The 27,019-nt window shown below is 42.1% G+C and overlaps 1 protein-coding gene across 1 annotated transcript in view; it reads right to left on the bottom strand.

Annotated features, from left to right (window-relative positions):
• Positions 1–12,678: 12,678 nt before the first annotated feature.
• Positions 12,679–27,019, bottom strand: part of LOC307040942 (neural-cadherin-like) — a gene marked incomplete at its 5' end in the record, with an annotated part of 110,639 nt that continues 96,298 nt past the window's right edge. Inside the window, 2 exons of the mRNA XM_079684173.1 lie at positions 12,679–13,684; positions 17,099–17,253. Coding sequence (XP_079540299.1) covers positions 13,121–13,684; positions 17,099–17,253 — 719 coding nt within the window. The 3' untranslated portion in view covers positions 12,679–13,120. The remainder of the gene's footprint in view (positions 13,685–17,098; positions 17,254–27,019) is intronic.

Below are 27,019 nucleotides of genomic sequence, written 5' to 3'. Positions count from 1 at the left end.
ATTCTGCTGGCTTTATAAACGACGTGAGGAAATGAGCGGGGTTTAGTAAAATATTTCATGGTGTGTGTGTTTGCTGTCCTCGGGGATGTTGATGTGTGCACTGGTATGCATGTTTGCGCTGCGTCTGTGTTTGTATTTGTGTGCGTTTGTTATTTTTTCGCTTTATAAATTTCCCTTTCAAGGTCGTCCGGAGAAGAGGGACAATGCACTCTGCGCTGGGCACGCTGATGATGAATGTGTACATTTCATGACAACAAAAGCATAATGACCTTATTCTATAATGAATGGATTCATCATTAAAAATCTCTGGCCTGCGGCAAAGTCTTTTTTGCATATTCTGATGTCACCTCCTCTACGAAACATCACATGCATTTGTAGTCTACGCCTCTGGTGTACGTGTGTGTGTGTGTGTCTCTGAGTGTGTTTTTCTTAGTGCACGTCTACATGTGTGTATCCTCTGTGGTGCACCAACAGTCCAGACACAGCTAACTACGCCAGCCATTTACACAGTGAGACATGCTGGTGTTCAATCACTCTTGTCACAGACATGTTTATGGAAATACTCTTGTTTATGTTACTAATGCCTCCGTGATTGCAGAGTGTATATGCAGCATCTTTCCTCAGATCATTAGAGAAGAAAACCCCCGACCCAAGTTCTCTCCTACACAATGTCACCAAACCCAACAGTGAGGAACAATGTTTATCAAATCATGAAACAATGTTGTAACTCTATTGTGAAATAACCATTGAAAGTAACAGATGATCTGGAAATTGATTTATGGTTTGGTTTTAACTTAATGATGTTTAAGGGCAACTATTTTACAACACATGGCTCTGATGTGGCATTACTTGATAACAAAAAAGACAATAACATACTGTCACGGTACGGTATTGATTATTTAAAAACTATTGACATTTAAAGGGACTTTATGCAAATATTGTACTTTTACTGAAATGCATTTGACAGATCGCTCCTGTATAGTAGACAAATGGGATATCAAAGTGCATTTTGCTTATTTAACACATTTATTCGTGCTTATTCGTAGTAGTGAAAGAAGAAATTAGCAAAACTATAGCCAAGAAACCTTTCTTACATGTAAAAGACCATCATAAAAGCATGTATAACACGAGTACATGAATAAAAGTAGAACAAGTATTAGCATTGATATATAGGTAATATAAGTACTGGCAGGAAAGCCACTCAATATCTAATATTGTCTTATATTTATTCATGCATTATATGCATCACTTTGTTGCTGGTACAGGTGGGGCTATAGTTTATATTTTATATACTGCTCAGTAGTTTTATTTACAAAAATAATTATTTTTTGTAATAATAAAATGATTCTGAAGATTGAAGATACCAACGCTTGACAATAAATGTACTGAAAACACTGAAACGTAGATTTTATTTAAATTATGTCAACAGATTTCACATTATTGTATTAGGTTGGTTGAAAGCAATGATATTAAGTTTAAATAAAACATATTAGGTTCAACTTAATATCATTTATTTCAACCAACCTAATACAGCTATGTGAAATGTGTTGACATAATACATTTAATTAAAGTCAATGTTTAGGTCAATGTGTAGGAAATAAAAGTCTGAAGTACAGTAGAGTTTGTCGAAATTGAGCTTGAGTATAGTGACGTACTAAGCACCAATGTGACATCTTCCTCTTGTAGTATTCTGATATTGCAGTATTGCTACTTCTACTTCAGTAAAGGTTCTGAATATGTCTGTCATTGTAGCTGTGAACTTAATTAGAGAGAGAAAAATCTTAACCTTTTTTTTCTTTTCTCTCACCACGCCTTCTCTACTTCCTCCTCTCACAAAGAGACGGTTAATGGCTGCACAAACACGGCGCTGATTGATTGACAGCGGTCAATTATCAGTGCCTCTCTGTGCCGTATTGATTCCCGGGGCGAGAATAGTATCTGTTCTCTAGCTCTCTGTCCTGCAGGTCATGTAACATGCTCTGACCCTGCCATGGATACAAATGGCACATACATCTCCTGAACCGCTCCAAATGTCACCTGTCAGACAGCGACACAGAGAATGGGAGGCAGAGAGTGGTTTGAAGTAAACACACACTTAAGCACACACTCCCATCAGGGTAAAGGATCAGCAGCTGTGGAGACGTGTCTTTTTAGAAAATGGCAATTATGTCATTTGACAGGTTTGCATCTCGTCCTCTTGTAGAACTTGTCTTCTTCTCTGCCCTGCAGGTGTACATTTATCGTGAGGTAACGTAAATAAAGGCCCTTGAACTGAATCACCCCTTCACAACATTCAATTGGAATATCTAATACAGGGCGACACGATTACTGAGCCAGCATCGCTTTTCACAGATAAAGAACTGAAGGTGGATGCAGTGAGGGTGGGGGGGGGGGGGAGTAGAGGAGTCTGGGTGCCAAGTTGAGAATTCAGAGCTTCCCCTCTGTCTGTAGTCAGGTGGGATGACAGGGGGGGGGGGGGGGGGGGGGGGTCGAGCGCTGCTTGGTGGCTCTCGCCGGCTCTGACAGGCTGTCACAGGGAGATCACTGCCACATGCCTGTCTCTCCACAGCGCTGACGGCTGACCCGTCCAACATGGGCCGGCCCGCTGGTCATGCCATCCCTGTCTGCTGTCCGACGTCTCTGACAGCAGACAAGACACCTGGGACACGCAGGTAGGGGCCAGAGAACTGCTACCTGTATAGACATCAGGATTTACTGCTGCCAAGGAGAAGAGAATAAAGGGAAAGGAGGAGAGCATACGCAATTTCTTCAAAAGAATCACATACTGTAGTGTAGTCGCTTAAATCTATTATTATAAACAATGGGGATTTGCCTCTAATTAGTGAGTCTTTGTCATCAGTCCTTGTCTAAACATAGATACACAATACAGCATATCCTGGCTTTTGACAAAAACATGTTTCTAAATGTGCTTTGTTTGCGTGTGTGTGTGTGTGAGCATTACATTTTTCACAGCATAACTCCCTTTAGATGTGGAGACAAAGGAGGCTGGCGGCTAGAGTCTCGGCTGCTGAAACATATGTGGCCTGTCATTTATCACGTCTGCTGGTGAAGGAATGAGAGCCCATCAGTGGCCTGGCATTGATCCCTGTATGGGCCAGCCATTGTTTCCAGCAGCACCTGGTGGAGTTCAGTCTGCAGTAATGGGGAGGAGGAGACACGCAGAAGGGGGTAGGGGGGCCGTTAAATTGGAAAGGGTGGTGTCAACATTTTCTAGGCTACCCTTTTTAAGAATTTGGAACAAAAGTTAAGGTTGAATTCTAATATAAGCTGTCTTTTTGTATAAGATTTCATCAGCAACGTCTTCTGTTAAAGTAATAATTCTAAAGAGTGCAGTCCTGGTTGATTTGAAAATACCCCGTGGTAACTGGGGGTAAGTGTGAGAGTGCTTTAATACTACAGGTCCCAGAATCCCGAGGGCAGCAAAGACTCCTTGAGCAGCTGTTTTGTCGGAAATATAACAAAAGAACAAGTGGCCATTACAGTGCAGCCACACTAACACACACAGTAGCTATGCACACATGTACTTTAAATCCAGGCTGGGAATGGCGGACTCCTCCACTAACAATGGAACAAACTCCATAGAGAGGTCCTTACAGGAATTGCAGTCAGAAATGTTTATCGGAGAGATAATGTCCTAAAAACAGGTTGTGATTTGAACTGAAATCTTAAGTATTATTTTATGTTTACAATGTCATGTTGCAGTAAATGAATAAAATGTGGTCCATCACAATAATAATGAATTCGATTTTTACACCATTTAGTCTCCCTGTGTGCATGATTATAGGTAATGTGATTTTAAGTATTTACCCCTTTAAAAGACACCAAATTATAATATCTTGCATCAGTATGATACCAGATGTTATGACATGTTATGCATTAAGATACAATTTTCTGATAAAAAATAAGCATGTTTTTAAAGAAAAAAACATTTAAAACATAAAGACCTTTTAACAGCTCCGATTTGTTAAATATGTCACATGCTTAGGAAGCATATTAAATAAATGATTACATTTTGAAGATAACAATTTAAACAAAATGTGTTATACGTATTAAAATGCTGTGCTTTATTCCCTGCTGTGTGTTCTTTTACGCCCCCATAAAGTGAAGCACGCATGACTACAGCTTGTGTTTTGATGTCTGAAGCTCTGAAAAGAAGCCGTAATATTTCCACCTGGCTTTGTTAAAAACACATTTGCTTACTCAGCATTGTTTGTCTGCAGTAATTCATCACGCAGGCTTTGAGCTATTGATGGAGCCAGCATCCGTTAGCAGGCCCCTGTCAATGATTCACTCACTAAGCCCATCTGTCAGACGCCCTCTGCTTCTCCCCTCTTCCTCTCCACCACTGCTGTTCTGCTCCACCCTCCTCTTCCTCACTGATGGATGCATAAAGTCCTCGACAGCCTCAAATGGCCACATTCAACACAAGAACACCTCACAGTTTCACTTGTTGTTATGTAATCCTGCAATCAATTATTGTCTCAAAGTCACCTGTGGCGCAGAGAACAAACCATTAACAACTTTAGAACAGAAAGGCATTGTGTGGGGGGGGGGTGAATTCTTGAGGTGATTGGTAACTATTTGAGTATTCACAGCTTAGCTGAGGACAGTGATCAATAAATCAACTGCTCACAGAATCCATCACGATTGTGCCATTAAAGGCTCCCAATACAGTCAATGATAAAGTGTGGCCAGCGCATTTCTGGGAGGCGGTGTGGTGCATCCTGCAGAGAGATGGAGCACTCAGAGGGGGGGGGGGGGGTCTATCTGTCTGAGTTTGAAAAGAAACCTGAGGATCTTGATGTGAGCACTGATCAGTGGAGTGAGTCAGAGCTCAGGTGTAGCAGAGAGTGCCATCTGTGGGCGGAGGACCAGAACTGCATTATGGGATGTTCTGAAACCAGTCCAAACTACATCTATCGCCAAGGTTTTAAATTTGCCATTGGAAACAATATTTAGGAGGTATGTTTAGCAGCTTTTCTTGAGCTTTCTATGAAATTGCATGATGGCTGTCGGGTAGTTGAGTTTGCCTAGTTGGTGATTTTTTAAACCTACATGACATCAAAAAATAAATGTGGCTTAAAAGCTGAGGTTCAAATACAAGGCAAAACATGACTTGGATGGGGTGGTCATCTCTTATGTTTTCATTCAAAAAATATTTGTATCCTGTCCCTGACTATGAAAAGAACCGTCACACTCCTTTTAAAATATAATAATGGTTTGGTACAGCTCAAAATGCTAATGAACACACACAATTTAGGATAATGCTTTCTAAATCAAACTTCATTATGGAATAATTGTTTACAATTACAACTGATTCTGTACATAGTGAACATTTTGTAATGTTTCTCTTATTAGGCTCTGCTTTATCCACTTGGCATTACAATTAGGGAACACAACCAAAGGCTTAACTTGACTAATTATATCTGGACCTAATTTAGACCACTTTAAACTTCTTGTTTGTTATGATGCATTAATGGGAAGGAATATGGATCGATACTAAAGCACCTTCATGACCCACTGCACATAAGAACAATTAATTCTTACTATTTCATTCCTTTACCCTTCGTTAACCCTGCAACGGAGAGCTGAAATGAAAATATGGGGTGGAAAAAACAATATTAACTTTTTATACTCTGCAAAAAAGACTACAATTCTGTAACCTCTCTTCTAGTGATCTTTTATCTCTAAGTAAATATCTCAGCTGATACCAAATCAGACTTCTGCTCCTTCTTCATTATAAAATCTGTTAGGCGTTTCTCATTTTATTTGTTTGTCTAAAACCATTTAGTGCTATTCTATGTAAAAATAACGACAATACACAAACACTTCTGCTTTTTTTTTTCCAAAACCAAAGTTTGAGTTGATTTTTCATTTCTCCACCATCTGTCTCTGGTGGTTTGGATTCCCATTGCACATAACACCATGAGCCTTTCTCCTGCTGTGTGCAAGAAACTATTACATCTTGCACCATAAAGCAATCCAACATTCATCCTAATATTAAATGCAGTATGGAAGCATAAAGAGCCCTGCCAATCTTCTCAGTGATTGTCTAGTTTGTTAACAACATCCCAGGATGAGTTTGGTAATGATTTATTGATGTTAACACGCTACACGTGGAGAACCATGTCTCCTGACACGAGGACAGGTTTCTCTTACATCCATTTAGGAACAAAAGACGGTAAGTGAGGTGTAGCGTAGTCACTGCGTCTCCAGCTGTGCAGGGATCACTGCAGCTTTCACTCACCCTCTGAGGGGCCAGGGCCCTCAACGGTGACCCCCTCACATCAAACTTGACTGCTCGTGTCCTGTCTGCACGCCGAGATTGTCGTGTAGGCTGTGTAGCTCTGTCACAAGGCATGTCCCACATTTGCAGCCGCCATCGTCGGCCAGCAGGATGAGAGCGTCTGTCAGGAGAGCTGACACGCATGCCACTTTACTGGGCGACTGACAGAGGGCCACGCCACACTGTCACTTCTCCTAGATCCACTGCCTGAGGGTAAGTACACACACACACACACACACACACACACACACACACACACACACACACACACACACACACACACACACACACACACACACACACACACACACACACACACACACACACAAACACACACACACACACACACACACACACACACACACACACACACACACACCCCCACACACAAACACACACACACACACACACACACACACACACACACACACACACACACACACACACACACACACACACACACACACACACACGTTAATAACACAAGAGTAAACAGAGCTGGATTCTCAGAGTGACTGACTGACAGTCTGACTGGGTGACCAGGCCGGGGCTGAGGATGCTGCAGCTCTGTGTCACCCCTCATTCTTACAATCTCCAGCTGTCACATCAAACACTCTGCTCCTGTGTTGCTCCGCCTCCAGATTCAGCCCCAGCGTCCCCCACCAACCCCCCAACCCACCCATGCCTTGTGTGCTGAGAGCTCATCAGAAATGTATCCTGTAGTGCGAGAGCATGTACCCAGGCGCAGTGTATCATCCATCCTGATAGGCACTGAGTAAACATCGCCTCATGCTGTTGTCATTCTTTGCGAGTGGTTATCTAATGATCACTCGATGTGAAGACGTTGCTCTTTTCAGGGTTTAGAGTTGCTGGGAACAACAGTTAACGGTTCAAATAAAGTTGGGGGAAAAAAAATCAAAGGTGTAAGAGGTAGGGGAGAGTGGGGTAAGATGAGCCAAATTGTGCTTATGTTGACCTCTAGGCAAGGAAACATTAGACAGAACTCCAATGAAAACAGCAACCTTTACATTGGGATGTTTCTGTCAATCAAAATGACACAAATCACAGAGGGCCTTTGAATTATCAAAAATAAATTGTCTTGTGGTTTAACTTGCCCCATCTAAGGGGTAAATTGATCCACGTCAAGGGGTAAATTGAGGCATCTGGGTTAATCAATCGATTGATAAAGGAATGTTGTTTCTGTCTGCTAATATTTCAAGACCAGTTAACAGCATTTCTTTAGCGTAAGGCCAAGGTCAGCCAGGTTGTTGAAACGGTCTGCAAGCTCCTTCTCTCTCCTGTGTGAAGACCCTCTTTACCTCTGCTGCTTCACTGTACCCTGCTGTTTTCATTTCCTTTCCTCCTTCCTTTTTATGTACTGTCTACGCAGAGTTGACCTGTCAATATCTCTGTCTTTTGCCACTGCTCTGATGGATTTCCCACTCTTGCCATCAGTGGCTTTTCTCTGTCTCTCTTTTATTATTTCTTGGCATGATAGCTTTTCTACAATGCTAAAACATAAAAAACAAATCAGTTGTGTTGTGGGGGGTTAAGTTGAACCACTGGCTCAATTTACCCCACAGCATCTTGCTCAATTTACCCCACTGCCACTTTTTGGGAAAAAACTGTCTAGCTTATTCATTTCGTGCCGATCTTCAGCTAAATGATTCACATGTTTTTACACCTTGCTAAATAACCAACATGTATGGTCTCAGACCCGGATACATTTACTATGACATAACAGTAAATATACCTGACATGTTCGAAGTTTACTTTTACAAGCAAAACATGGTTTATTTTTAAATAAAACCTCTTACCACTTTACCATGTGCTTCTCTCCATCACAGCAAAATAGAAATGATAGGTGATTCCTGAATGTATGGTCACATGACAACAAATGTGCACAGTTCCCTAGATAAAGGAGGTGGGTCAATTTACCCCCCCGGCCTATTTTACCCCATTCTCCCCTATTCAGATCGTTTACTTGATTTAAAGTATTTATGCCATATTGTGAAAAAACTTCGCTACAAGTAAAAACCTGCATTCATAACTTTACTTAAAGGTGGGGTAGGTAATTTTGGAGAAACCAGCTCGAGTGCGCTAGATTAGAATTTGAAAATACACAGCCGGGGAAAATCTGCCACTTCCTTACAGAGCCCCTCCTCCAACAAACACGAATGCGCACATGACCAATGAGGGCAAGAGATAAGTTTGTGCACAGATGGAAGGCTGACAGGCAGGTAGGCCATCCAGTTATTTTAGCCGGGCCGGTTCAGGTGATTGGTCGTGTTTTTTACAGCATTACGGCTTCCACAGATGATATATTTTTATGGATTTGTTGTCTATGATATACTATACTATTTATACTTGAATCTACAGCAATGCATCATATTTTATAATATCATCATACGGTAACAGTTAAATTACAGTCTGATAAGAACCAAATTAATAAAAAGTATATTCATCAGCTAAACACATATATATATATTCAGCTTTGTGAAGAGATATTTTGCAGCTTATCTAAATGTTTTTTGTAGATTGTAAAGTTTAAACAGAAAAGAAACACTTCGTCCTTATCCTTCGTTAGCTTATACAAATATTAAATTAAAAATCACCAAATTTGGAAATGTTTTTATTGAACAGGAAGGATTTTGTAATCTGTAACATAAACTGTCAAATAAAGGCAGTGGAGTCAATATAACAACATTTGACTCGAAACTTGAAATGTAGTGCAGTAGAACGTTGTATAGAATGGAAATACTCAAGGACAAGTTCATTCTTCGAGTCTCTGACCTCTATTTTAAGAATGAACAACATCTGCCCTTGTGAGGTGTTTAGCACTGATGGTAAGTTTTATTTCATACTTCCCCCATTAAATTCATCTGAAAAGATATTCTTTTGTTCATATCACATCATAGAAACCCACATTTTTAAATAAAAATGGTATGTGTATATCAAATAGCTTATAACTTAAGATTCCATTTCAAACCATACCAGTTTCACCTTTGATTCAGTTCATTTTTGGTGTCTTACAAATTAATATTTTACGATGCAGCATAGCTTCTTTTAAATAAATGCTAATTAAATTACATGAAATAGTATTTGGCGCCCTCTTTTATCCAAAGTGACACTTCAATACCAAAGACATGCCTTCGGGGGAAAGTTGGGGTTCTTCTTCTCGCAGTCAGCATTTCGACACTTCGACACGTTGACTTCGAGGGGTAGGATTCAACCGGTAACCTCCTGATTTCAAAATCATAAACTTGTGATAAGGAATGCATTGTCATAAATGAATAAATTAGTACGTCATTTTACTTTACACAGACAATGATAACTTATTCACTGCATGGACTGTACTGATTATACTATGAGTCCTAACATAGTAGATTGTTGAGGCGTGTACGTGAGTACAGGTATAATGTACTGATAGCCCTGTAAGTAAAACTACAACAAGTCAAAAGCATCAATAAGACACATCATTCATTATTAGTCTCTTCTTTAATGCTGATATCGATATTGGATATGAAAGCATTATGTGTATTTATGTGTGGCTATAAAGCATTACATATGCATTACTGCCTTCATAATGTATATATGTGGTGTAGTAGTGTTTATTGATGTTACATAAAAACAATCTGATGAGTTCATAAAGCAAACATCTTGTGGCATGTTCAGGTCCCTTCAAATGAATATGCTTATACGTTGTTAGGAGTTCCAAACCAATTTCTCATTTAAACTTCTTTGATGGCTTATTTTAAATACTTTTCAGAACCCAGAGAGTTAAAAGTATCCAATATTTAAAAAAAACAAGTTTAAACAAGAGATGATTGAAAACTGTAACAGAACTTTTTTTAAATGTACGCTCCCATTTATCGTCTCGCGGCACCCTAAGGTTTAGCTTGTGCCCTCTGGAGGGGCCTGACCCATAGGTTAGATTGGTATTAAAAAGTACATGTTGCAAATTATACATTTCCACACTTTATTTTTGTATTGTGTTATTAGTACTTCTATTTAAGTAACAGATCGGAGCACTTATTTCCACCACTGGTGTTTTGATGACGTCTTTGCTCTAAAATATCCCATAGTTTTGTGGGATTGAGATTTGGTGACTGTGAGAATAATAGAATATGTATCACATATGTGTGTTGTACTTACCAAACCATTCAGTGATGTTTCTCGCCTCATTATCAGGTTTTTTCTTTCTACTTGCTTCTCAGGCTCTTTTTTCAGTTTGTTCCTGTCACCATGCTGCTGCTCATGGACTTACAGTGTCCTCTAGAGGCTGAAAGTTAAATTACATCTACTGTATTGCAATTAATAAATGATGTTTTGCTCAGTTTACTTTTAACTGTGACATCTGACTTTTTTTAAATGAACAGTTCACCCTCATGTCTGTAGGTCTATTTGAGATCATTCGAGACTGAGTTTGTGTTAGTTGCAGAGTGTTGGAGATATCAGCCATTAAGTATCCTCTCAAATATAACAATATGGCGCTCAAAGCGCATACAAAATACATTTGAAAAACTCAAGAGCAATGTCTCTTTCAATATCATTACCTGGTTACTCAAGATAATCCACAAACGTAGGTGTGAGCATTGTCATGTAGGAACTTATCTTTTGAAGCATATCAGCAAATGACCGAGCACAACAGTGTCTATGAGTAAATGCCTTTACTCATAGACACTGTTGTGAGTAAATGCCTTTACTAGTAAATAGTAAATAGTCTATAGTACATGCACACTTCCTACAGGGCTGAGATAAAGTTAGTGGATGTAGTCCAGTAGAAGCAAAAATAGTTCCTGCATGAAGCTGCTCACAAGAAGGTCTGCAGATTATCTTGAGTAACTGGGTCATGATTTCAGGAAAAAAAGTTTTTCATATTTTGTTGGTATTTAGAGCACCATCCAATTCCATTCAAATTGAGAGAAAGCTGACATTTCTAAGGTTGATATCTCCAAATACTCTGCAAAACACATCAAAACTATCAAGATAGATAAACAGCCTTTCAAGTACGAGGAAAAATATGTTTTAGATTTTGAGGTGAACTGTCCCTTTAAGAACAATCACCTGGAAGCTGCCCAGTGTTCCCACAGTCTGGTCTGTTGGCTACTGAGCAGCTCCATTGGACCATTTATTGATCCAGGAATGTCTAAATGTAGCCCCTAAACATTAATGACCTGCAAACAGATGCATGCAGAACCGTAGCCCCATTTAAAATCCTGTTTTTAATTCAAATCCTGTTTTTAATTCAAATGTAGACTCTATTATGTAACTGTTTATACAGTCAATAGGTAGAAAACACAGCAGTAAGTACAATTAGCATTTTAAATGTAGCTCAATATGCATACAGTAATTGGGCAACTTTTAATAAATGTAATTAGAGCATAATTGTAATTCATGAGGCCAGAAACAACCATGAACTCATTCCTTAGATCCTGCTTTTGGGAGGAAATCCCACCAGTGTGTACCGCAGAGATAAACTGCAAATCTGAAGTAATGTGTGTGTATCAAATGTGGCGCCGGCAGCTCGCCAATAGGTGGCAGTGTGCATTCATGCAAACCAATCATGGCACAGATTATGACTGAACAAGACCACATCAGAAAGATAATTCAGTCATAATATTAATAAACATACAGAAGCAGATGTACTGTAGCATTAATGTAGTGATGATCTTTGAGCTCACACAGCGAGATCTGGTACTTTATATGTATACGCCGAGGCTCATGAATACAAAATGGATCAGTGTGAAGCTCCTTAAAAACCCAGAGGGAGTTGAAAGCATCCTCTCAGCCTGCATATATCTTATGATGTATTATGTAGATGGACCGGATACAGACATCAAGACCATCATGGGCATGCAGCCGCTCGGTGAGGGTCCCCGGCGGCTTGCTCCTGTGTCACAGCTGTTTAACTCCAGTAATGCCGGATAATTAAGTATGGTGTAGGGCGACCTGCTGGGACCCCCACACGTCTGAGTTCATGCAGGAGACTCCCAGAAGCTCAGGTCAGAAGGCTACAGGCTCTGGACATGAATGATTAATCCTGGAAATTGACTTTGCTCTTCTCATCAAAGGCTCTTGTTGCTGGTAATAGTTAGCAGAGTAGATCTGTTCCAGTTAGTCATCCTAATCACCAGGAATAAAGAAAGACAGGAAATATGTAGAAGATGAATCAAGTGCAGGTAATAAGATATTACTTCACTTTGTCTCTCCAGAAGGTCTTCATAAAAAAAAAAAACATTTATGATGAAAGTTGTCCTTGAACTTCAAAAACGAGAGATTTAACGATCACTAATGCGAACTGGTGTCGGAACAAGATCAAGCCTGAAATATTATCAAAGATAATTATTTATTTAAAAGGAAAAGGATAATACAAATGAAACAAAATCAGTTTTGCCACATAAATGATTTCATGAGTCATTAACGGCAACAAGATCCCGCTTCTCTCGCAGGAAGCTCATTTGCAGTCTTACTTGCAGACATTACTCTAGAGAGCTTTATGACATGGATACTTTTAACACAGGGCGCTTCCCGAAAAGTGCTTTCTGTGGAGTAAATACTGTACAGTGCAATGCCAAGTAAACAATACATCACATCTGATCATTCATTGGTAAACATGTTTTATATCAAATAACTTAAATATTAAAAGTTTCATCAATACAGTACATTTATAGCAGACTTCACATAGACCCTGGGCAACCTCCCAGTCTCTGAGTATTTCACATTTAATGACCTCCCTTTGGAATTCCACCAAAGCCTTCTGATTGGTGTTGCTTTTCTGCAACCTTCAGTTCGTTTTCAGCAAGTGCAGCCTCACCCGCTCTTCTCGCAGTTCAGCTGCCCCCTGCTCTCCTTCAGTTTGTCTTTCTTGCCCTCTGGAGTCTTGGAGTCTCCTCTCAAATCGCTGACCACGGCTCGGAGGGTTTTGAACCTGTCCATGCGGGCGCTCTGGGCCTGAACTCTGACCTCTGAGCCCTGAGCCACACTGAGGGAGCTGAGGGAGCGCACCGCCGCCAGGCCGTGCTCCTTTCCGTTGGGGCGGCGCGGCGTTGTCATGGTGCCCAGCTCCCCCGGGTGCTCCATGTCCCTGATGACCTCACACAGGTAGCGGGCCAAGTCCTGGCTGGAGAAGGAGAGGGTTTTGTGGGAGCGGCGGAAGATCAGAGGGGAGGGCAGGGTTTCTGTCTCTGAAGGAGGGAAGGCCAGACGCAGAGCTATAGCTGCACTGCCATTCCCATTAGACACCCCCTTCTTGTTGTTGTCCTGGGGAAGCTTAGTCTGTGGGTAGGAGATGATGCTTTGTGGGTAACTGTAGCGGAGCGACTGCGCCGGGCTGGGCTGGAGGGAGCGCTGCAGCTCCACCATATTAAAGGCGTTCTAGAAGACAACAGAGAGAAAAGCAGACGTTTTTTCCCCCCTTTGTAATCTTTTTTTTGGGGGGGGTTTAAAAGATAATGAAAAACAACATTGCCACATGACACCAATCTGTGCTCAGAGCAGTGAAACTAAGTTAATGCCTCTGCCAGCGAATGAAGCTTCAGACTACGACTAAGATCCAGCGTGTTAGAAAGAGATGTTGGCATCAACAGCTCCATTGATCAGCCAAGTAATTAATTATCTGATTGCAGAGGGGGGTGGAAACTGCTATTACCAGCACTATTAAAACAGAGGCATTAACAGCTATTGGTGTCTACTTGCTTAATTTCAGCTAATTGGCTTCCCAGATCTCCAGAGAGCTGATATTTGATTACCATTTCAGGGCAACGACAAACACCGTTCAAATGTCTCCGTTTGATTCTTTATCTTCTTCACAATGCCCTGAAACATTTCCAATAACAAGATGGAAATCATAACTTAAAAGCAGTGCAATGTTTACAAGAAGGTATGTTTCATTCCATTGGGGGGTTTTATGCAGCAATTTATGTAGGAAATGTCTTTAATTATTTAAATGAAAACACAAAATCAAGGCGCCAGGTGACCAATACAAATATAATGTAATAAAATGCATAATGGCTCTTTTGTTCAGGGGAAGCAACTTCACTTCAATAATAAAGTAACTAATTCTAATACATGTATAACCCCTTGGCTTTCAATAGCGCAAAGTGTTTTTGCAAGGTTGGCTCATTATTAAAACTTTCTGAACATTCAAAACATTATACAATATAACTGTTTTATGAGAAGCGTTTATATGTTTCAGAGAGAAAAATATAATGTAACTAGAGAATGCAATTCCTGAAGAAATTGCTAGTGGGAATGCTTAATGCTGAAAAGCTGACTCTGAATTGCTATGCTGAAATGTAATGTGTAAGAAGAAAGTGAAGAATTTAGATTGAAATGATACATGAACACTGGGGGCTTGAATGTGTGATGAGAGAAGAAAATAAAGTAAAAAGGCTTGGAAAAGCAGCAGAATATTTGAACTGCAAACTTTTGAACTAACTTGATGACGAATTATCTGTCGCCATGCCAACGGCATTTGATGACATCCCATAATACACTTAGATGCATTGATGGCTGCATTGTTATCAAACCTGTGAAGTTTTGGGCCGTTTGGAGCATTTTCACTGAAGTTATGAGAAAACCGTATTTCATGGTGAGCATTGTGTTGCCATGGCAACGGCATTTGAAGAAATCTCAAAACTGTCCCGTAGATGTCTTCACGGCTGGACTGTTAGCACACATGTGAAGTTTGAGCACTTTTTGAACATTTTCATAGGAATTATACATCACATTAGGAGGTTACATTACTCTCTCCTCTTGATCGCCCTCTCCCTCTTCTCTTGATTGCCCTCTCTCTCTTCTCTTGATCACCCTCTTTCTCTTCTCTTGATCGCCCTCTCTCTCTCATCTTGATCGCCCTCTCTCTCTTCTCTTGATCGCCCTCTCTCTTCTATTGATTGCCCTCTCTCTTTTCTCTTGATCACCCTCTTTCTCTTCTCTTGATCGCCCTCTCTCTCTCATCTTGATCGCCCTCTCTCTCTTCTCTTGATCGCCCTCTCTCTTCTATTGATCACCCTCTCTCTTCTCTTGATCACCCTCTTTCTCTTCTCTTGATCGCCCTCTCTCTCATCTTGATCGCCCTCTCTCTCTTCTCTTGATCGCCCTCTCTCTTCTATTGATCGTCCTCTCTCTCTCCTCTTGATCGCCCTCTCTTCTCTTGATCACCCTCTCTCTCTTGATCACCCTCTCACTCTTCTATCACCCTCTCTCTCTTCTCTTGACCGCCCTCTCTCTCTTCTCTTGATCACCCTCTCACTCTTCTATCACCCTCTCTCTCTTCTCTTGATCGCCCTCTCTCCTCTTGATCGCCCTCTCTCTCTCATCTTGATCTCCCTCTCACTCTTCTATCACCCTCTCTTCTCTTGATCACCCTCTTTCTCTTCTCTTGATCGCCCTCTTTCTCTCCTCTTGATCGCCCTCTCTCTCTTCTCTTGATCGCCCTCTTTCTCTTCTATTGATCGCCTTCTCTCTCCTCTTGATCACCCTCGCACTCTTCTATCACCCTCTCTCTCTTCTCTTGATCGCCCTCTCTTTTCTTTTGATCGCCCTCTCACTCTTCTATCACCCTCTCTCTCTTCTCTTGCTCACCCTCTCTCTCTTCTCTTGCTCGCCCTCTCTCTCTTCTCTTGATTGCCCTCTTGATCTTCCATGGAAACGCATCCGAGGGATGCGTTTCCATGGAAACGGCATATGATGTCACCCCATAATTGACGTAGAGCTATTGAGGGCAGGACCATTAACCATTATCTGAAGTCTGCTGCTCTGAGCATGTCAGTTGGAGTTATGACATCATCGTGTTCCATGACACAGGTGTTTATATTTGAGCTAACGAGGTGTCCAGAGATCAAAGGTTTCCATTGTTCTGAATGAGGGATAAACCTCTTACATGTGAACGTGTTGTTGAAGAACCGTAACAGATATCTGTGAAATTTCAAAACGTGAAGCAGGTCAAGGAAGTTGAGTATCTGAAGTGTAATTTTTGTGTACTTTCGGATTAATAATGTGGCCTTTTTGGCAGTTTAACTAAAGGTGTGCAGCTGCTACCCTGAGGAGATATCAGCCTGAAATTACAATGGGCTTTAATGGAGGCATGTTGAAAGTTGTTGTCACTTCATGCCCTCAAGAGGTATTTTGTTTAATTATTTTTGCTTAATTATTTGTCATTTTTCAAGCTACGAGATGTTTTCCTACGTTTGTCATGAACAATTATGTCTCAGGAATTTAGGGTTTGGGAATTATGGCAGTTTAAAAAAAAATATGAAGGCACATTTCAAACTGTCCTCCGCTCTAACTCTGACATCATGCACTCTGCCTTAACGAGCTGCGCAATGTTAAAGTTAAAATGTGATGAATTATGGGCTATATCTCTGGAATTATGAAGGTTATGAATGAAAAAAGTAATAGCCATCGATTCCCGACCGAGCTGAACGTTTTGATGTTTGAACGGAGTTTCTGCGATGTGGAATGTGGGAGAAGGAGAGGGCCAAAATAACAGGCGGAATAATAAAGAATTTCGTACGTAGAAGAACAGATAGTTGGAATGCTGTTAACAGCATTCCCACTAAATAAGAATAACAAGTTAACTGTTTGTGAAGCACATACATCGATTACACGCTGACAGACAACACTGCAAGGAACAAATAAGAAGTTGGTGGATATTCCCAATACCTTTGAATGTTTGTTTATTTACTCTCCCTCACTGTGCAGTAGTAAACACCTGTGTGTGTTTGTGTGTGTGTGTGTGTGTGTGTGTGTGTGTGTGTGTGTGTGTGTGTGTGTGTGTGTGTTTACCTGGTCCTGCTCGCCTCCCCCTTCCTCGTCGTAGTTGAGCACATTTTCTCGGATGTCCTCCCACTCGCCGTGGTGCGCGGACACATGGTACACACCTTCCTTCAGACCTTTGTGTCTCCTCCAGCAGGAGTACAGGAACAGGCCCAGCATCAACACTGAGGGGTGCCAGAGAGCAGGTTAACACAGCGGGAACACACACACACACACGCACGCACGCACGCACACACGCACGCACGCACGCACACACGCACACACACACACACACACACACACACACACACACATAATTAAAAGGAGATGCTGAGCAGAAAAACACATGTTTGGTTGTAAATGAAATTGACAACATGAGCGGGGAGAGTGATGATGCAAACACTGAAATACTTAGCACTGGCTGTAGGATGAGAATATAGATCCTTCACCAAACATCCTTTTTAAATAAATAGGTAATACATACTAAATGGATTTTCCATCACATTAATTTGTCCTGTTAGACCTATTAGATGCACTTACCATACAGTTAAGACAAACTAATGGAGCATGCATGGAAACAGAAGCAGCACCTTTTCACCTATTCCCATTGATGTTGCATCTCTGTTTCCTGTCTTATCAAAGACCGCAGCTGCTTTGGAACCTATTAACTGAACGCATACTCCTCCCAGCTTAAACTATAAGCCTTGGTGGCTCTGCTGAATGTGGAGAGGAATGCAGTGTGAGCCGAGCAGAAAAGGTCCTAAAGCATACACATCAATCACAGCTATTGTGTGCTGAATTATACAACATGGTGGACTGACCTTTAAAGTCCATTAATCTCAACCAATATTTTTCTCCCATCTGCCATCCCTCTCTTTCAGCGTCTCCCTTCTTCACTATCTGTTTTTTCCTAGTTCACCCTTTCTTTTTTGTATCTCCGTAATTCTTTTTATTTGTCTCTCAGTATTGGAGCCTCCTTCTTTCTTCTTCTCTTCCGCTCTCATTAAGTCTCTCACGGTGTCTGTTTTCCAGTCCCTCTCTGGCCCCTGTCTGGCCCCAGCTTTTATCTCTCACAGTCGATGGGATCCATTTAAACTAGAATGGTTTGTATGGTGCGTGCTAAGTAGCAGTTTAATTGGAAATCTTCTGAGAAATGCAAGGTAATCACATTAGTCTGGATTTTTTAAGTAATTGCTTCGAAATAGAAGAATGCACCGACGGCTCTTTGGGATCACACTAACAGGCAGGTATTCATAAACAAAGAGAGAAAAACAACTCCCCGGGAACTAATATTTGCTTCAGAGAAAAAAGTTATCTCAATTAAAAATCATCATCTCTATTTATTCACTGCCTGGAACATATTTACCACTTCAGCTCCTGCACTTTTATTTGTAATGCTGCTCTGAAATTATTTAAGAAAAGAGAGTGTGAGTCCCTCCTCGTTCCTGAGCTGGCCATTCTCAGTATTGTGGTGTTATTGTGCTGTGTGTGTTTGTTAGCCAATAGTAGTGAAGCCCTACGGGCACGGGTCAGTGACGACATAGGCAGGGGACGGGGGATGGTACCAGCATGTGAGCTAGGGTTGTACGAGCATGTGATCTACTAATAAAAGGACACGTATTTGTGACAGTTGAACTCACGTGTATTATTGAATAACACGAAATGGTGTCAGAAGTCCTGTCGACATTACGTGGAGTGAGACCGAAAAAAAAAGTATTGTTTGGAGCCAATAGACGGTGAAAAGGAAGAAAAGGGACATGGCAGACGAAGATGCTAACGGAGATTCAGCGCGACCCGCGGCGGGACCGAGTGCTATGTTTAGCATCCAGCCACCGGAGCCTTTCGACTTTTCAAGACCGCAGGAATGGGCCAAATGGATACGGCGGTTCGAGAGATTTCGCCTGGCAAGTAATCTGAACAGTAGTTCAGAAAAGAATCAAGTCAACACATTAATATACTGCATGGGAGATGAAGCAGATGATATTTTACGTGGATTGACTCTCACGGCGGCTCAGAGACACTTACCAAGGTGTCAGGGAGGGTTTACAAGGCTTCTTCGTTGTCAAGAAAAATGTCATATATGAGCGAGCAAAGTTTAATATGCGCAGCCAGGGAGAAGGTGAACCAGTGGACTCGTCACAGCTCTATACGCACTAGCGGAGCATTGTAGCTACGGCGTGCTACATGATGAACTCATTCGAGACAGGCTTGTTGTCGGATTGATGGATAAGCGGCTGTCTGAACGGATGCAACTGGACTCAGACCTTACCTTGGGAAAAGCCATTACCATGGCTCGGCAGAGTGAAGAGGTGAAACGGCAACAATCTTCTCTGCGAGGCGACAATAGAACTGAGGCAAGTGATGCTAAATTAGTGGACAGAGTGTTTAAGAGCAGCAGAAAATATGCTAAAAACAAAGGTCAATCTGCTAATAGCTACCAAGCCAAGCCACAATACAGCCAGGGCGATGATGCAAAGTGTAATAACTGTGGTTGTTCTCCTTCACATACAAAGACTGAGTGTCCAGCCAAGGATGTAAAATGCCATGCATGTGGGAAAATGGGACATTATATGCGTGTGTGGAAAGCAGCTAAAAGAGTGCATGAGATTAATGAAGAAGAGGAAAGCTTGCTCTTAGGCAGCATTGAGGCCGACAATGATCCGTGGATGGCAGACATTGACATTAACAACAAAAGCGTGCAGTTCAAAATTGACACTGGGGCTGATGTTACAGTCATTCCTCACTCCGTGTTTAAGGAGGTCTATCAGCACACAGATCCACCAGCACTTAAAAAGCCAAGGAAGCCACTTTGGGGTCCAGGGAAAAATCCTTTAGACGTAGTGGGCTTTGCTAGTATGCGGCTGAAGAAAGGAGAGAGAGAACTTAGGGAGGACGTGTATGCCATTCGACAATTGCAAACAGCATTGCTCGGGAGGCCTGCCAGTGTAGCGCTGAAGCTAGTGGCACGACTGGACAACGTCACTATGGACACGCTAAAAACTAATTACCCAACAGTATGCAGAGGTCTTGGAGAGGTGCGGCAGCCATATGCCATTAAGCTGAAACCAGGGGCCCAACCGTTTTCTCTGAAGACGCCTAGAAGGATTCCACTGCCACTGATGGACAAAGTCAAAGAGGAACTGTCCCGCATGGAAGACCTGGGGGTGATCAGCAGAGTGGAGGAGCCTACAGATTGGTGCGCTGGCATGGTGGTGGCGCCTAAAAAGACAGGGGCTGTTCGTATATGTGTGGATCTAACAAAACTGAACGAGTCTGTGTGTCGAGAAAAGTACATTCTACCTTCAGTGGAAGAAACACTGGGAAAGCTGGCTGGAGCCAAAAATATTCAGCAAGTTGGATGGAAACATGGGGTTTTGGCAAATACCTCTAACAAAAGGCTCAGCCAAATACACAACGTTCATCACACCCTTTGGCCGATACCACTTCAATCGGCTACCTTTCGGCATAGCCTCAGCCCATGAGCATTTCCAAAACAGGATGACAACTGAGGTAACTGAGGGACTAGAGGGGGTTGTCTGTCACATGGACGATGTACTGGTGTGGGGCCAAACACAGGAGGAGCACGACGCTCGTCTGTATGCTGTGCTGGAGAAGATCCAAAAGGCAGGAATCACCCTGAATGTGGAAAAGTGCGACATATCCAAACAGGAAGTGACATACTTGAGCCATGTGATCACTGCTAGCGGCATTAGCCCAGACCCGAGCAAGACAGAGGCTGTAAGGAAAATGGAAGAGCCGAAAAATGTGAGTGAGCTGAGGAGCTTTCTAGGCATGGTCAACCAGCTGGGGAAGTTCATACCGCAGCTAGCGGAGCGAGACAAGCCACTTCGAGACCTGCTCTCCAAAAAGAACTGCTGGCTGTGGGACATCGATCAGGCCAGAGCCTTCCAAGATCTGAAGGACTCTCTGATATCTCCACCAGTGCTAGCCATGTATGACACAAACAGAGAAACCAAAGTCTCAGCAGACGCATCATCATACGGCTTGGGGAGTGTGCTTCTGCAGAAATGGGAAGAGTATTGGAGACCGGTAGCCTATATGTCACGTTCTCTCACACAGACAGAGCAGAGATACGCACAGGTAGAAAAGGAAGCTTTAGGCTTAACCTGGGTGTGTGAAAGGTTTCGCAACTTTCTCATCGGAAGACACTTTGAGCTGGAAACAGATCATAAACCTCTTCTGAGTCTCCTGGGGTCTCAGTCATTGGATGCGCTTCCCCCTAGGATTCAACGTTTCCGGATGCGCCTGATGCGTTATTCCTACTCAATCACACATGTGCCAGGGAAAAGCCTGTGGACGGCTGATACACTGTCACGTGCACCTGTGAAAAGAGACTCCACACCAGATGAAAAAGAGTTCCTCGAGAGCATGAATATCTATTTGGACATGATTATCGACAGTTTGCCAGCAAGCACGGCTTACCTGGAAGAGCTAAAAGGGCAGTTGGCAAAGGACAGTGTGTGCGGAAGAGTGATGCAGCTGTGTGAAGAGAAATGGCCAGCACACAGCAACAGTGAACCAGCCATAAAGTTATACTGGGCGGAACAAGCGTTCATAACTGTGAAAGACGGACTACTGTTAAAGGGGGACAGACTCGTCATCCCCGCAACAATGAGAAACGATGTGCTCGCCAGACTACATGAAGGTCACCAAGGAGTGGTGAAGTGTAGGGAGCGTGCCCGACTGTCTGTATGGTGGCCAGGGCTATGTCAGCAGCTAAATGAGTTGGTTCTCAACTGCAGAACATGCAGCAAGGAGAGACAAAACCCCAAAGAGCCGCTGATGCCAACACAATACCCAGGCCGACCATGGCAGAAACTGGGTGCCGACTTGTTTATGCTGGGAAGCAAGTCATATCTGCTGGTAGTGGATTATGCATCAAGGTATGTGGAAATGGCTTCGCTGACACCCATAAGATCAACAGATGTAATCCACCATCTCAAATCCATCTTCGCACGACATGGTATACCTGAGACGCTGGTGTCAGACAACGGGCCGCAGTTCTCGGGGAGGGCATTTGAAGAGTTTGCAGAGTCGTATGGATTTAAACACGTCACCAGCAGCCCTAAATATCCACAGAGCAACGGTGAGGCAGAACGGGCTGTAAAGACTGTGAAGAGTCTCCTTAAGAAAGCAGCAGACCCATATCTGGCTCTGCTGGCTTACAGAACCACCCCACTACAGAACGGGTATAGCCCTGCGCAACTTGTCATGGGGAGGAGGCTTCGCACGACGGTGCCGACATTACCAGCGCTGCTGGATCCTGCTCTTCCCGACGCCGAGGCTGTAGTTCTGAGAGAAAGAGAGAGGAGAATAAAGGATGCACAGCGGTACAACCTGCGTCATCGAGTGAGAGGTCTTGAGAGACTTGCACCGGGAAAAGATGTTTGGGTCACGGATCAGAAAGCGAGTGGAACGGTTATTGGCAGTCACAACACGCCACGCTCCTACATTCTTGAGGGACCTCATGGGACAGTCCGGCGAAATCGCCATCATCTCATTCCCATGTACTCCTCGTCAGAGCAGAGCGGCAGAGATGCAGCGGAGCAGCATTCAGGAGGTGTGCCAGAGCAGCGTATCGCAGAACCTCCGGAGCCTAGTGCGCAAGATCTGCCACCCCTAGAACCAGGTCTGGGAGAGCCGTGGTGAGACCGGCTAGGTTGGACTTGTAAACAAACCAGCGACCTAAGGGATATATATATAGAGTCGTACAAGGGAGAAAAAAAACTGGTTATTAATAATGTTGTGCATTAATGTTGTGTATACACAAAATATTATAGGCTTACAGATAGTTCAGGAAGGTCTAGAGTTAACTGTTATTTTATATCTCTGGTTCAGATAGGAACAGACCTTCCACCCTACAGAGGCAGAATAATCCTCTAAGGTCTGTGGAGTCAATGGCAGTCTACCCATTGATTCATAAAAAGGGAGATGTGGTGTTATTGTGCTGTGTGTGTTTGTTAGCCAATTGTAGTAGACCCCACGGGTCAGTGACGTCCTAGGCAGGGGGACGGGGGATGGTACCAGCATGTGAGCTATGGGTTGTACGAACATGTGAGCTACCAATAAAAGGACACGTAATTGTGACAGTTGAACTCACGTGTATTATTGAATAACACGACAAGTATGGGGCGGAGGGGGGGATGTATTGATCAGCTGATCCGGCCCTTTCACCGCTGTGCCGGAGCGCCCTCGCAGAAAAATACCAGGATCTCGATGAGGTAGGCGCCAAGCACAGGGCGGCGCTTCTTCTCATCCCCAGAATTACCTGCTCCGAGGGCCCTGCGCTCACCTCAAACCTTAACACCGCCTCATGGGGGGGAGAAAGAGCTCGATACACAGTACAGAGGGCAGCACAAGACCTCAACAAACACACACACAATTAGACCCAGGTAAACACACCTTTGCACACACACAATAGTTACCTGCTGAAAAACATACGCCTGCAGCCTCAACTGCCCAGATGTGTGTGTGTGTGTGTGTGTGTGTGTGTGTGTGTGTGTGTGTGTGTGTGTGTGTGTGTGTGTGTGTGTGTGTGTGTGTGTGTGTGTGCATGTGTGCAGCTACATTCCAGCGAGATCAATATCACTCTGGGTGGAGAACAAACATCTCAGTCATTCATCAATCCATAATGCTGCTGCCTCTCTGCCCTCTTACCGTTGCCATGAGCAGAGTATTAAGATGTTAGCCTGGACTCCAATGTGCATTATGAATGAGCGCCAAGTAAACAACTACAACCCACTTGATCAAACACACTTAACCCCTTAACTGCTTCTCTCAGTCTGAGGTTAATGAGAAAAAATGAGCTGCGAGGTATAGGACGAACATCAATGGGAGGATAGGGGGGAAAAGAAAAAAAATGATGAACGAGCAGAAGGAAATGAGACAGATGAGAGATGGGAAAGAGTTGAGAAAATAATTTATTTATAAATCTTTCAGGGAATGAAAAGTACAGGCACTTTACATGATCGCTTAACACACGGACCATATGGACAGCTAATTTCTTCCATTCTTCAAAAGCCATAATGTCAGATTTGATGTCGGACTAATGAGTTTCGCTCAGACTTCAGATCATCTGGCGCTGTCAATAGCACACGCTCAACATTCTGGTCGGCCCTTGATGGCTTATGTTGAACTTAATAATGGATGATCATTTTAACTTTTAATGCATGTTGAGGCAGAGAAGGAATCCCCCTTTAATTTAACACCCTTACTTACTTAGTGCAGGGGGAGAGAGCATATTTATGCAGTGGATCCTGTGGTGAGGAGGGTCATCATTACACTGCTCCATATTGTATAACCACCTGTTCATCCAACCGCTGGATTCCTCTTGTTTCCACATTCAGAGCATTTTATCCTGAGGTAAAACCAGCTCTTCTTTTTGCTTTCAGTCTGAGAGAAAGAATTGTTTAGCTTGTTTTATTCACTCTTTTTTCCAAGGTGTGAAAATGTAATTAGAGTCATCAAAGACAGCTCTTTCCAATCTGAATTATATTACGGAACAGACGGTGATTCTTGGTGAGGTGAAAAGTTGGAGCTTTGAATATAAATGCCTTTGCAACAGCGGGCGAAACCTTTTCAAATGGAATGCACCTTTTTCTTTGGTTCGCATGCAAGCAATACATGAATTTTTATGAAAGTTGCCAAGGACACACTTTATCATCTTTGAATTCATTATCAAATATTGAAGACCGCTTTATGCGTTTCACTCTCAAGTGTCAAAATAACTGATGTCCCAATACTAGCCACATGCCCTGGAGGGAACGTTGAGTCAGTTATGGAGGCAGGGACAGTGTATTGAATTGCCCAAGCGTTTTATAAGCCTATCTCTGACAGAAAGACTCATAAACAGTGATGTGGCCCTATACAGACGGCAGTGAGCGCAGCAACATGCAAGCCACTTACACACATTCGTCCTTCAATCTTAGTGAGGACCAGAAAACCACATTTCCTTTACATATTCCGATATATATACACAGTATATATGTAAGGGATAATGTGCTGCGATGCGGTCATTATGGGGAAAAGAACACCGACAGGCTGATCAGGAGCCCGACGCGAAGTGGAGGGATCTAGATCGGCATCGCGCCGGTGCACATTATCCCTTACATATATATCGCTATATATGCCATATACTTATATATATAATAGCCCATAATGCCTTAAACTAACATAATTAACCCATACTTTTCCTCGGCCTTAACACTGAACTAAAGGGACAGTTCATCTTTTCTGTAGAGATATCGATGCATATACATTTAACAGGGCCCTGCTGACAGCAGATGTGGGCAGATATTGCATCTTGATCTTATTAGATCTTACCACAGCTTATTACACCATCAACTGTGCAATTGTATTAGACTATCTCTACATCTAAAGCTCACACATTAACCAAGTAATCAGCATTTAACAAGCAACCAGTCCATGCTTCATTTCAGCTTTTCTCTTTAAAAAGCCAAAACACTTTAAATGGAAAAACCTTAGACTAAGACTGTTGATCTAAAGCTCTGGAAAACGCATACATTGAGGCATTGAGAAATCAAATAGAAGACCCATCTTTGAAGAAAAATAGCCATTAGCTTAATCCAGATTCAGGTTTAGCTTTAAAACACCTTTTTCAGATTATAACATGTTTTTTCCCCCCAGAAAAATGGTATTGTGTCCCACAGGGTTTAATTTTAGGCTTTCTGTTTTTCAGTTTGTATATGCTTCCTCTTGATCACAAAATGTAAACAAATATAACATTTCTCCATAAATATTAAACAGATATTGCAGCTACCGAGCAGTGTTTCGCTTTACCTCGGATTGAATTAGCTTGTTGATGCTGGGAAAAGTAAAATAGTTGAAATGTGCTTTCTTCAACAAAGAAATGTAGCCCAAATTATTCTTTGAGTACTACAGTACATACATGTAATTTTACCCATGTATTCATACCATTTCGCCTCAAAGATATTAATGATATTAATATTAACTACTCCTCATCCATAAAGCAGTCAGAGATCGGGCTCTGGTATACATTTCTGAACTTTTGAACTCTTACACATTAGAAAGCAGCCTTAAATCATCCTTTAAGTCAAAATCTTCAAAGGGAGGCTCTTTCTATGAAGTTCTTAAAACTCACATACTGTACCCAAGGCTTGACAATCCTGTTTTTTTACTTTAAAATCATTTTTGCTCTCACCTGCTTATTTTCACACTATTATAAACTCTTTATTAATCTTAATTTGCTTTTATAATTGTCTTGTTTGGATAATGACATGACAAATCTGATTAAACATGGTTTGTTGTTGTAGTTTATCGCCATACAGAGGCTTTAATATTAATTTAATATTTTCTCCCAGTATTTTTCATTTAGAAAAGCCTGGTTATGAGTTGTGAGACTATAGTTAGTTCAACATTAAATATGTTATAAATCGTTTTATTTTTCTAAGGATTACATTCCTCAACAAACATTCAAGGGCTGTACAAAATTCAGCTTCCAACCACATGACCACCTACTTAATTTTAAAAACATATTTCTCATTCGGTAGCTAGAAATATATATGCTGAAGTAATAATTTAAATGTAAATAGCAGAAAATGGTGGAGTATCCTCAAGCTAGCATACATTTAGAAATACAAAATGGACAAACAGCTGATATGAACGGCTACAACTTTTTAGCATTTTGGCACATAAGGTTTTTGTAGGTTACCTTGATCACCCTATCCTGTGTGTCTGATAATACAATGAGACAGAACATAACACATTTCTAACCCTATCCAACCCAATTCTTACTCTAGAAATAACCTGAATAAGGTAAGAGACAATACAAAGTTTTCCCTTAGAATAGCTTCAAACAGTGTACATGTGCACAGGATTGACACATTTAGGGCGGCTTGGGAAACAGAAATGTGAAAGTAAAGGCTGGAAAAAATATATCAAGGAAGTAAA

Source organism: Notothenia rossii (assembly GCF_949606895.1).
Source record: "Notothenia rossii genome assembly, chromosome: 5".
NCBI lineage: Eukaryota > Metazoa > Chordata > Actinopteri > Perciformes > Nototheniidae > Notothenia > Notothenia rossii.
Note: the sequence above shows the minus strand (reverse complement) of the source record. Positions and strands in the feature narration are given on the sequence as shown.